The sequence below is a fragment of the Engraulis encrasicolus genome, chromosome 11 (genome assembly GCF_034702125.1).
Source record: "Engraulis encrasicolus isolate BLACKSEA-1 chromosome 11, IST_EnEncr_1.0, whole genome shotgun sequence".
In the NCBI taxonomy this organism is placed as follows: Eukaryota; Metazoa; Chordata; class Actinopteri; order Clupeiformes; family Engraulidae; genus Engraulis; species Engraulis encrasicolus.
In genome coordinates, this window is record NC_085867.1 from 6,202,191 (window position 1) to 6,214,946 (window position 12,756).

Genomic DNA, 12,756 nt, shown 5'->3' on the forward strand with positions numbered 1-12,756 from the left:
AGGTTGACTTGACTTGAACAAATTTCAGGAGCGCCACAAGAACTATGATAGCCTACAAATCTAGAAGCCCCTTGCGGCTGCAAATTGAATTTTGCTGTAGTGGGCCGTTAACTCGCTAGGCTAGAAGTATGAGGGGACCCAGGCTAAAGTGGAGCAGGCCTACATTTGTTGCCGATCTGAAAACTTTTACATGTGCACTCTGTTGTGGTGTGGGAGTCCATCATCATGGCCTGAATTTCGTTGTTGTTCCACTTTTGACCTGTAGGTTGTGCTGCTGAATGGATTGATATCTGCTGTGCGAATGAGAAATTACTTGTGATGGCTGAATTTGATCAATCCATTTAATCGTCTCTTATGTTTGAGTACTGCATGGCCATCTAAACTGACATCTACATCATGTGACTCATGCCTGTCTTCTGTGTGTGTGTGTGTGTGTGTGTGTGTGTGTGTGTGTGTGTGTGTGTGTGTGTGTGTGTGTGTGTGTGTGTGTGTGTGTGTGTGTGTGTGTGTGTGTGTGTGTGTGTGTGTGTGTGTGTGTGTGTGTGTTTGTGTGCGTGTGCGTGTTTGTGTGTGTGAGAATGTGTGTGTGAGAGTGAGTGTCTGTGTGTCTGTGTGTATCCCTGTGTGTGTGTGTGTGTGTGTGTGTGTGTGTGTGTGTGTGTGTGTGTGTGTGTGTGTGTGTGTGTGTGTGTGTGTGTGTGTGTGTGTTTGTGCAACATAGCTTATAATATTGATAAAGCGGATCAATAATTGAGCAGCATTAAAAAAAAATCTTAGCGCTCACATAATTGTGATTTGGCCGTTTTGAAATTACATCATATAACTTTCCACATCACGTGCATCATTTCAGTGCACACATCATGCATACACTTTGTTCCTTTCTCTGGTCCAAACTGCTCTAACTTCCCTTCTCTCGTAGATGGCTACAGGGATCGGGGCCGGCGGTCGCCCCCGTATTATGACGAGTCGGAGGGCGAGGACCTTTTTCGAATCTTCGTGGCGCTATTTGACTACGACCCGCTCTCCATGTCGCCCAATCCTGACGCAGCTGAGGAGGAGCTGCCCTTTAAAGAGGGACAGATCATCCGGGTAGGTGAAGAGCATGGGGCCTACTAAATGCACACACGTGCACAGACACACACAAGCACGCATACTGGCACATGCACACACGCACGCACGCGTGCACTGCACACACACAGGGCCTAAATGAGCACGTCCATACACGCGTACACAGACACACACAAGCACGGATATAGAAACACTTGCACGCATGCACGCCCGCACACACATACACGCACATGCACACACACACACACACACACACACACACACACACACACACACACACACCGATCATCCGGGTAGGTGAAGAACATGGGGCCTAACTGCACACGCGCGCACAGACACACACAAGCACGCATACAGGCACATGCACACACACGCTTGCACTGCACACACACAGGGCCTAAATGAGCACGTCCATACACGCGTACACAGACACACACAAGCACGGATATAGAAACACTTGCACGCATGCACGCCCGCACGCATGCACGCCCGCACGCGCACACACACACACACACACACACACACACACACACACACACACACACACACACACACACACACACACACACACACACACCGATCATCCGGGTAGGTGAAGAACATGGGGCCTAAATGCACACACGCACCTGACTCTCAGCCCATCATGCTATTTGGACTCTCAGATGCCGTTTACACAAGATAGCACACATATTCCCATACGTCCATACACGNGTACACAGACACACACAAGCACGGATATAGAAACACTTGCACGCATGCACGCCCGCACACACATACACGCACATGCACACACACACACACACGCACAAACACACACACACACACACACACACACACACACACACACACACACACACACACACACACACACACACACACAAAGACTGTCAAAATAGGTCATCCGTGTAGGTGAAGCATCTGAGGCCTACACACACAGCTGGCTCTCAGCCCATCATGGTATTTGGACTCTCAGATGCCGTTTACACAGGATAGCACACATATTCCAAACACACACACACACACACACACACACACACACACACACACACACACACACACACACACACACACACACACACACACACACACACACACACACACACACACACACACACACACAGGACAGATAATCTGGGTAGGTAGGTGAAACATCCAGGGCCTGCAGCCTCATTTTCCAATGTTCTTATAAATGTTGTTACTGCGGCTATAAATGTTAATGACGACCATTAGCATCGTTAGCTGGTAGCGCACTGCTGCAGGGTTTACGGCTTCCGTCTGGTGCGATTTTAAAAATCGACCATTAGAAAGGACTGAAAAAGGTCTTGGGATACTGCCGCAGTCATTAAAACCTACATTGAATGTCCTTTCTTGCCCTTTTGTTCGCGCCTTATTGACATCATTAACACACATTTCATTTTCCCCTCTTTTCATTTTTCCCTCTCTTGGTCTCTTCATGAACTAGGTGTATGGTGATAAGGACACGGATGGTTTTTATCGGGGCGAGATTCGCGATCGCTCAGGCCTGATCCCCTGCAACATGGTGTCTGAGATACGCGCCGAAGACGAGGAGACGAGGGAGCAGCTCCTCAAGCAAGGATTCCTCTCTCTCAACACCCCCGTGGATAAAATAGGTACCCGGACATTACGTACCCACGCTAGCTAGAAGTAACAATACCTTACTGTAGATTCCTCTCTCTCAACACCCCCGTTCATGAAGACGCTTTTTTGAAACGTTAGTCAAATGTGCTGTAAATAAATAAGAAATAAAGACAAAAAAGACATCCGTTTCACCAGATTTCTTCCCTTCTATTAACCCATTTTGTCCTAAGCCCTTTTTGGGAATGGGTGCCCTCTACCAATTAAATCCTAAATATCTCAGCCTCCAAAGCACATACAAAGATCAAATGAGTTGCATTTAAAAGCTAGGGCCCTCGTCTTGCCTTAGAATGTGTTCATTCAGCTCTAACCTACCCACATTTTTAATAAAACAGCTCAAATCTCAAGAACCTGAATGCAGCGTATGTGTGTTTCCAGGACACAATGGGTTAATAACAATTCTTGTCTTTGTTCTTTGTCCACAGAGCATAACAGGAGGGGTAGGCAACCGGTGGCCACCAGGAGGATGGTGGCTCTGTATGACTACGACCCCAGAGAGAGCTCCCCAAACGTGGATGTGGAGGTAGGTACACACTCATTCTATCCCTCTGCATTGTGTGTGGGCTAATAATGCCTCTTTTCCACTGCCGGTTTTTCGGTAGGCCTACAGCTCGACACAGTGTGACTCGGACCATTACTTTTTGCCTTTCGATTGGGCACGACACAGCTCAATCATGAAGCAAAAACTGGCGGCTGAGTCGCGCCGTGTCGAGCTGTAGGCCTACCAGAAAACCAGCAGTGGAAAAGAGGCATAAGTGAACTATGCTATCCTGGTTTTACCATCACCTTGTACTAATTGTCTTCAAATAAACTTCAAATTTACTCGATGAAGGTCTAGAAAAGAAAACAGCGAAATAGTCAGTGTGCAGGAGTATTTTTTTTTAAATTGTCTGCTGAGTGACCAATGGGCCGTCTTGGACGCACCTGCCAGCTGAGGTGCTGGAAAAAAAATCCAAGTTTTTACATAGGGTCTGTATCTGGAGTTCTGGGTGGTGGGGTTTGGCCATGATACCAAAATACCGGCTAATCAGCAAACATTTCAGACATCAACAGAGTTCATCTCATTTCCAATGACATGAACAAATGTTATCATTTGGTTAAAATAGGACGCATTTTTTACATTTCAGCGTTCACCGTTCCCTCTAGTAAACTCAGTTTGGTGAATCCAGACCCTGCGTGAATGAAATTAGAATGAGGGGATGATGACACCAACCGAGATCTATACTGTTCCAATAAATCAAGCTCCCAATGATAATATCGTATTTCAGACTCTTGTTTGTAATTTATTATGAAGAACTTTACCATTCTTTTCACTTTGGAATGTTCCTATTTTTGTATAACAAACAAAAAACAAACAAACACAAAGGAACGAAAACTAAGAAGAAAAAAACACAACAAAAAAACGACAATATACCACACAACATCAATTGCCCCACATCATCCTCCACCCTCCCACTCCGCCCACAGCTCCCCAGACCTCCCCATCCGCAATCGACGTGCAAAAGTGATCTTTTCCATCACATAAATGTCCTCGCCTGTATCAGTCCACTCTGTCACAGTTGACATATCTGGCTGCGTCCAATGTCTTGTGACAGTCTTTCTAGCAGCAGATATCAAAACTCCAAACAAATATTTGTTCCATTTTGGAATTTTCACATCAACTAAACTAGCAGAGAATCTCTCTCTATTTTTTTCCTTTGCTTTTTTCTACTTTGAACGGCTGAGACTTACTGTTGGAATTACATTACCGCATAATTTAATTTTCTTGATAGCTTTTATTTAACTTTGTAATTGCGCGCTCCATTGCGGTCCCTATCGCAGAGCAAACAATCAGTCAGAATCAGTCATCGACTCTGTTTCAAAGATTTGCATATCACGACCATGAAAATGCTCTCTATTGTGTCAATATATGTAAATGCTATTCACGCAAAACCCACACAATAACAAACAAACACATAATCACATACAGTGTGCCTATGCTAATGTTATAGTAGCTAGTGTGCCAACCTCTTTTTGGCTGCCATTCCAGCGTAATGGTATCATTAAGTGTTATAATAGAAGATTGTATTCCACAATTTAGCCCCTTATTCTGCTGATACGATGATGTGCTTATTGTGTATGGGGGAAGCATTGTAATAATGGGCTATGGTGGAGTTTCAAGTGGCTGCAAATCCATTAAAGAACATGTCTACACCCACAACACACACAAACACACACAGACATATAAAACACACAGACATGTAAAACACACACACACATAAAACACACACACACACACACACACACACACACACACACACACACACACACACACACACACACACACACACACACACACACACACACACACACGCACGCACGCACGCACACACACACCGCACCCTTGCCTTGCTGACAGAGCAGACCAGTAACATAAGAAGCTGAGTGTGTGTATTATTTCTTCCTCCTCTGAGTGTCTGTATTTTTTCTCCCTCCTCTCAGGCGGAGTTGACGTTCTGTGCCGGCGACATCATGGCAGTGTTTGGTGAGATTGATGAAGATGGATTTTATTATGTGAGTTCATAGGTTTTTTTTCTCTTTGCTTCTCTTGGTTGTTGTTGTTGTTGTGAACTTTGTGCTGACCCCCCGCACAGTACAATACACCGGGGCTGGACTGGCCATCTGGCATAGCAGGCATTTTCCGGTGGGCCCTGCACCCTCGTGGGCCCTTACTTTCAGAAATGTAAAAATAGGGCCCCACGAGGGTGGGGGGGCAACCGGTGAGTCAGTTCTGTGCTGATAATTATGAGGGGGCCCCTTTAAGACAAAAATGTCCGTGCCATATTTCTCCCCCAGTCCAGCCCTGGTTGTTGTGAAGTTTGTGCTGACCCCCCCCACACAGTACAACAGACGCTTGGTCTAGCCTGTAGTCTGCAGACGGCTGGAGCAATATTGCTGACACCTTGCTGAGCACACAGCTGGTAGACCTGGCCAACTTACTTCATAACCTGATCCACAAAAACAACAGTTACACTACATTCTACAGTGCTATTTCAACACCTGAGACAGGACTCTGTGATGAAATACACCGCAGAAGATGAGAAACCGGCTCTTTTAGTGTTGAATTAACATGGCCAACTTTACTAGGCAGGCTTGCTACCCAGCACTCATTAAAGTACAAGCTGTGCAGAATACAGAGGGCGCAGTCCATAGTAGGTGAGACAGTAGATAGACTTTTTTTAAAAGTAGGAAGGCCTTATGACCTTATGAACAAAGCTCTTAAAATAAACAACTTGATGGTACTCCTTGTTGTCTGTATTTTTTAATCATATACGGTTATAGACACCTGACATCAAGCACAGCAGTGGTTTCATATCAAGTTGTGGTTTTGTATTCCGTGTATTATTGGACCTGTGTCAGGAATCGTGCAGTTTTCAAATATTCAAGTTTACCTTTTATTATTTGAACATGTGACAAGTACAGGGCAGCAAACATTAAATTGATTGAGCCAACTCAATGACACGAGATCAAACCTGGGCATTTTCTTCCTATATGATTTTCACTCCTTTGACTGGACACCCATTCTGTCTGTCACACGATGCCAGCTAAAATAATACTTGACATAATTACTGTAGGCCCTACAGCGTAGGGTTGTACAGTAGCTTCCCCTCCCAGTAGCTTCCCCTGGGATTTGCACATTTGCAATAATAAACGTCTGGCGGTTACCTATTTCTCCTAATAAGCATGCATTTGCTCACCAATGATCCTTTTAGTGGTAAATGGACACAATGAAATAAAAAATGGAACAAAATCCCACATATACTGTATTTATTCCATATAATCCCATATACTCTGCCACTGTGACATCTAACATATTGTACCTCAACCCAACACAACCCCAACCCACTTCCCATCATGCATTGCCCTCTGACCTCCTGACCTTTGACACCCCACCCCACCCCTCTCAGGCTGAGATCAACGGCCACCGGGGCCTGGTGCCCTCCAACTTCCTGGAAGAAGTGCCTGACGACGTGGAGGTCTACTTGACGGACACGCCGCCCCGCGGAGGCGAGCCAGAGCCCGGCGAGTCGACGGTCGCCCACCCTCCCGCCCCAGCACAGCCAGCCGCGGCGCCCTCCCAGGCCGAGGCCAAACGGGTACACGTACACCCCCACTCCTCCTCCTCCTCCTCCTCCCACCGCCGCTCGCAGCGCTAGGCCCCGCCCCGCCCTCGCCCGTGCCCTCGCCCGCCCGTGTATCCATCCATCCTCCGTTTCAGTTGCTCGTCCTTCGCCGTGTGTGCTGTTTTTTCTTCTCTTCTTTTCTTTTCTTTTTTCTTTATGCTTTTTTGTCCTTTTTGGTTTGTTTTAATTGTTCTTTTTTTGTTGAGTTTTGGGTTTTTCTTTTGTTTTCCTGTGAGTGGTCTGTGGGTTGAGTCCAGTGGATGTCCTGTTTTGCTTGATTGTTTGTTTGTTGGTTTGTTTGTTTGTTGGTTTGTTTGTGGCCGTGGTGATGGTGCTGGTGCTGGTGGTGATCTACATTTTTGTTTTTGCTTTTGTTTTTGTTTTTTCGTTTTTGGTTTGTTGTTCTTTTGGGAGTCCGCACCCCCCTCCCCTTTCTGATGTCTTTTGGAAAGGAAGAAGCAAAGCCTGTGCTGAAATGCGAATGAGAAAACTGACACACTGACACAGACGCCCGCCCAACAGACTCCTTGACAGGAGAGGCTCACAAGAGAGGGAAGAGGGGGGAGACATGTGACATGTGTAGAAACCATTTCAGAACTCTGAACTGCGGAGAGGGGAGTGTTAGGGGAAAAAAAGAAAAGAAAAGATCAGAACAAAAAAGAACAAAAAAGAACAAGAGAAAAGAAAAGAATTATACGTACATACAACACTGAGAACGAAACAGAAAATGCCAATGTTTTGCACTGAAACACAAAATCTCCATGTGGATACTGTGTGTGGTATACTCTCATAAGTGCTTTATGAACTTTATGTCCAAAGGGTACCTGGTTGGAATTATTTGTTACCGTTCAAAAAAAAAGAGATATATTAAAAAAAGATGAAGAAAGACTTCATGTAGGTTGCCATGGTTCTGCAAAGCATGCGTTTTTTCAAAAGAAAGAAAAATCTTGATACCTTTTCTATTAAATATTATATATGACCGCATACATTGGCCCAACTGTTGTATTTCTTTGAATAGGCTTTGGTTCTTTTGTATACTGCACACTCGTATAGGATTTACGAAAAGGAAACAACTCTATTTTCAGATCAGATTCTGAAAGCCCAAAGAGACACGACACAGTGCTCTCTTTACAAAAGTTGATTGGTAAAAACCATCCAAGACTGTAATGGTTAAACGTGAAGAAAAAATAAATGGTTAACTACATCAACATGTTTCCTGAGAAAGATGTTTTGGTGGTCATCTGTGCTTACGTGTGTATGTTTGTGGTTTTCCCCTTTCTTTCTTTCTTTCTTTTCTTGTGACTTCCTCATATTGTGTGGAGTGTGTTTTTATATCGAAAGTGACATTGCATCATTGTTGTTTTGTTGTTTTCCTGTCCCCTATTGTTTTTTTTTACATCACCTGCTTGGCAAAAACAACGGAAAAAAAAGAAGCGTAGAGAAGCAGAAGGAGATTACTCATTTTTCATGTTGGCAGATGTCCTCATCAGCTGTTTTCGATGAGCAATTGGGAAAGTTGGTTATTGTGTTTAAGTAGGAGGAGGGACAGCTGTGCAAAAAAAAAAACCTTCCCTAACTGCTGAGTAAACGTTGCGGTGATTACAAAATAATCAAAACAAGCTTGCTCCGCAAGCACTAGCAAGTTTGCGAGCTAATAAGATAACGGAAACCTGATGGAAGCTTAAATTGCAGACTGAAGTCTTGATGATGATGACATCTTTGGACTTTAATGTAATCACAGATTGTTCTGTTTGCTTACTTCTTGGCTTGAATCCACAAACATTGCTCTACTCTTGTAGTGCGGTCTATTTTTGGCAGGTATTCATTTTCTGAGTAGCTTTTTTGTTTGGAGAGTTCTTGAGAATTATAGAGCTCAGTTAGCCCCGAGGATAAAGCTGTCACGTGAAAGCTTAAGACAATGAACTCAGAGATTCTCAAGTAAATTTGAGCATTTACTGTATGATATAACTGCTAGCATATCATGATGTGCTACGTGCAAGTGCTTTTCCAGAGGCTATTAATTCATGCTACACTGTACGTAGCGCTCAGTGGCATCACCTCAAACATAGGCTAATCATTTTTGTCTTCATAAAGTTATAAAGTATTATTTGGACTTGCCTCTTTTGCACAAGCCTCATGCAAAGTACTGTGTTTGGGATGAACAGACAACGCAGCCAATGTGGCCATTTGCAATGGCCAGTCCCAAACGCCCAAGTGCACCGTGGGCCATCATGATGAGAATGATTTCGTCTGGGATGTACTCCAAGCCCCACCAGATCCCAGACCCGTACGCATTCGCACAAAATACTAAACAGCTCTGAGAAATGTTAGCAGCACAGTTGGGAAAACCCATACACCCACCCACACACATGTACACGCACAAGAACAAGCGCACACACACACACACACACACACACACACACACACACACACACACACACACACACACACACACACACACAGACACACACAGACACACACACACACACACACACACACACACACACAGACACACACAATCAGAGGCGTTTCCATCTGCCCCAGTGGATGGGTTTGCTCATGTGTAACCAATCATACCTGTGACCGACTCCTATACCCCCTACTACCCCACACTTCACCTCACCTCTGTCCCCCTTCACCCCTCCCCTCCCCTCCTCCCACCCCTCCCCCCCAAACGGATCTCTCAGCAGGTTGTACCCGTGGACACCTCTCCTTCGCCCGGACGTCCCGCCTCCCCAATCGCCCCGCGCCCCCAGCCCCAGCTCCCCCCCACCCCCATGCGGCCTCTAAGCCCCATACGCGGGCCCCAGGATCTGGATCTGGACCTGGCTGCAAAAAAGAAAAAGGGACTGCTCTCGAAAGGCAAGAAGCTGCTGAAAAAGTTCTCCAAATAAATAAGTAGAACCCTTAATCTTAATCCACCTCCTCCAACTTCATCCTCAGTCGGTCGAAGCATCGAAACAAAACTAATTCGTCTTTGCGTAATGTACTGAGCGTCATGTTCGGGACGAGGTGATCAAGGGCGGCTCTTGCCAATTTGGAATTAGCATCACCATGGAGGTTTTGTTGCCATGACAACGCTCGACAGGAAGATTGGAGTGGGTCAGTTTGGGTCGGTTTCCGCAAAAGTTTGTTGATTTCAATCCAACTGGGTGATGATGGGAGGAAATATCAATGACGAGTCATCGATCCAGTCTTTTACGTCTTCATACCTCAGTACTGCCGAGCATTACTGATGACATGGGTTTGATGCCGGGATGTGCGTAGCATATCTTTATAAATTTGTTCTTTTTTTTAACTGCAGGGATCTTCATTTGTGATTTACAAGGGCAAATGTGCAACATATGTAACATGAGCACACAAATAACATAAGTACACACAACACAATACACACCACACACACACACACACACACACACACACACACACACACACACACACACACACACACACACACACACACACACACACACACACACACACACACACAGAGACACACACAGACACACACAGACACACACACACTGAAGGGACAACAGGAAATTGTGAATCAGGGTATAGAAAGATCAAAAATCTGTCCCAACGGTCACACAGGAAAGAAAGAAAGAAAGAAAGAAAGAAAGAAAGAAAGAAAGAAAGAAAGAAAGAAAGAAAGAAAGAAAGAAAATCTAGACAATGACATAGAATAAAGCATCTATTATCAATAATTCCTTAAATATTTATCTAGATACTTTCAGTGCAATATGTTATATACAGTACATATATATAATAACAAGATGTTTGCATTCGTTATCAGAATAATACATTTTATTGGAGGCGCATGAGAGAGCTGTGGCGTGTTGTGCCATAGTGTACTATATTTGGACAGGGTTTCAGGACTCCAGAACTCCAGAGCTTGAATGATATGAATGATATAATATGATGAAGTATACTCTGGTTGAGATAGGACCAGAGACCTCTGGCAGAGAGAGTAGATAAGAGAGAGGCTCCGCTGGCCCATTGTTTCCGGGTTCTACTGTCGCAAGGGGGAGGGGGGGAAATCCCCCTTTAGGCAGACCTAAGGACTGTTCTATTCATTCTAGGAGCATTATGATACGCCCCTTTAGGCAGACAGGAACCTGGTCACGTTAGATGCCCATAGAAACCTATTATGTTGGCATATCTCTATATACTTAAAGAATCTCTGCCTCTGGTGATCTTGAGGTCTTGAATGAGAGATAATCTGATGTGATCTGACGCTCTGGATTATAGTTAAAGTATGTTCTGGGGCCCATACTAAGAAGTTGCTTCAGGAGTAAACCAGGTTAAGTTAAGAGGTAAATCATCTAATAGAAGAGCCTGTAGTCCCATTGACAGTAAATAGAATGGACGCCAAATCAACGCTATTTGCCATTCAACACTTTGAAGCCAGATTTGGGAACATTCCAACTTACATTCCACCTTAGCAACGCCAAACGCAGGTGCTGATTGGACAACAACAAGACTTCTAACGGTCAATCAAACCATGTTCTGATGCTCATTGGTCAATTTAACTTTTAATATCTCTCTAAAATAAAACATCACCACAAAAAATCACCACCCTGGTAAGTTGGAGAGCAAGGGGACCTACTAGTCGAGCGAAAAATGATCCCCCTGGAGTGGCATTTAAGGGAGATACAGGGTTTTATGTCTCTCATAGGAATGAATGGGATTTGGCCATTTTTTGGTCTTTTTGGGTCCAACCTTGGCTCCAACTTGGCTTCAACAATGAAATAGAATTTTGGCCTCCATTCTATTTACTCTCAATGTGTAGTCCTCATTTTCAACTACAGGTTAAGTTAAGAAGTAAATGATCTAATAGAAGAGCTGGAGTCCTCATTGAGAATGATTTACCTCTTAACCTAACCAGGGGTCCGTTTCTCGATTCTTGTCGTTGCTAACCGTCTTAAGACCGTCTTAAGACCGTCTTACCATTCCCTTGGATTCAGTGGTGAGCTGTCGAGAGAGAGTTGAGTCGCTCTTACGAAGGACGTTGCTACCGTCGTTAGCAAAGACGCTTTCGAGATAAGGGGTGCATCCCAATATGTGACCTTGCCTCCTCCACTTGCCTCCTCCACTTGCTTCTCGTCATGATGACATCACTGACAACAGCATTATATTTCAATATCTTGCAAAAGCTCAATTGTAAAGTCTTTTTCTCATTTGCAATTGGGATGGTGAATGAAAAACGGTCCCTCAAAAGTTGTTGTGGCTAGGCTGACAGCTGGGAAACTTTATCGTTTTCTCCACGGAGGAGGGGCCAGGAGGCGGGACGAGGAGACAAGCACAATTGGAGGAGGCAAGGTCACATATTGGGATGCACCCTAGGACCCCTGGTTTACTCCTGAGCCAGCTTCTCAGTAGAACAGTGTAGGCCCCTGCAGGTCAAGCTAAAGCAGAACTTTTCTCACCGTCACAGTGGCCTTCATCTAACCAACAACAACAATGACCAAGATGCTCTTTTGCTGTGATAGATCCTCTACCTTTCTCTATCTCTTTCCTTTTTATCCCTGTTTCTTTCTTTTGCTCTTCCTCTATTTCTGTCCATGTCTCTGTCTACAGTATCTCTCTGTCTAAGTATCTCTCTCTCTCTCTCTCTCTCTCTCTCTCTCTCTCTCTCTCTCTCTCTCTCTCTCTCTCTCTCTCTCTCTCTCTCTCTCTCTCTCTCTCTCTCTCTCTCTCTCTCTCGCTCTCTCTCTCTCTCCCCTTCTGTGTTCTATCTCTCCTCTTGAACAGTCTGGGCCAAGTGTCTGCAGCTCTGGACTTCATGTGCGAAAGACTGGCAACTTTTTATTCAGTGGGCCATGAAACCTTGCATTGAATCCAGTCTCCTGTGTGTGTTCATGCCTTT

At 44.8% G+C, this 12,756-nt stretch overlaps 2 protein-coding genes across 5 annotated transcripts in view; both read left to right on the top strand.

The window, feature by feature from the left end:
• rimbp2a (RIMS binding protein 2a) overlaps positions 1-8,091 on the top strand; it is a 142,719-nt gene extending 134,628 nt beyond the window's left edge. For all 4 annotated transcript variants that reach the window (XM_063209803.1, XM_063209806.1, XM_063209805.1 and 1 more), the window contains 5 exons: positions 920-1,089; positions 2,531-2,699; positions 3,150-3,247; positions 5,206-5,277; positions 6,672-8,091. In XM_063209803.1, the coding sequence (XP_063065873.1) occupies positions 920-1,089; positions 2,531-2,699; positions 3,150-3,247; positions 5,206-5,277; positions 6,672-6,920 (758 nt within the window). In that variant the 3' untranslated portion in view covers positions 6,921-8,091. The remainder of the gene's footprint in view (positions 1-919; positions 1,090-2,530; positions 2,700-3,149; positions 3,248-5,205; positions 5,278-6,671) is intronic.
• A 1,036-nt stretch (positions 8,092-9,127) lies between these two features.
• si:dkey-1d7.3 (transmembrane protein 132C) overlaps positions 9,128-12,756 on the top strand; it is an 82,092-nt gene continuing 78,463 nt past the window's right edge. The window contains exons 1-2 of the mRNA XM_063211089.1: positions 9,128-9,184; positions 9,578-9,749. Coding sequence (XP_063067159.1) covers positions 9,128-9,184; positions 9,578-9,749 — 229 coding nt within the window. The remainder of the gene's footprint in view (positions 9,185-9,577; positions 9,750-12,756) is intronic.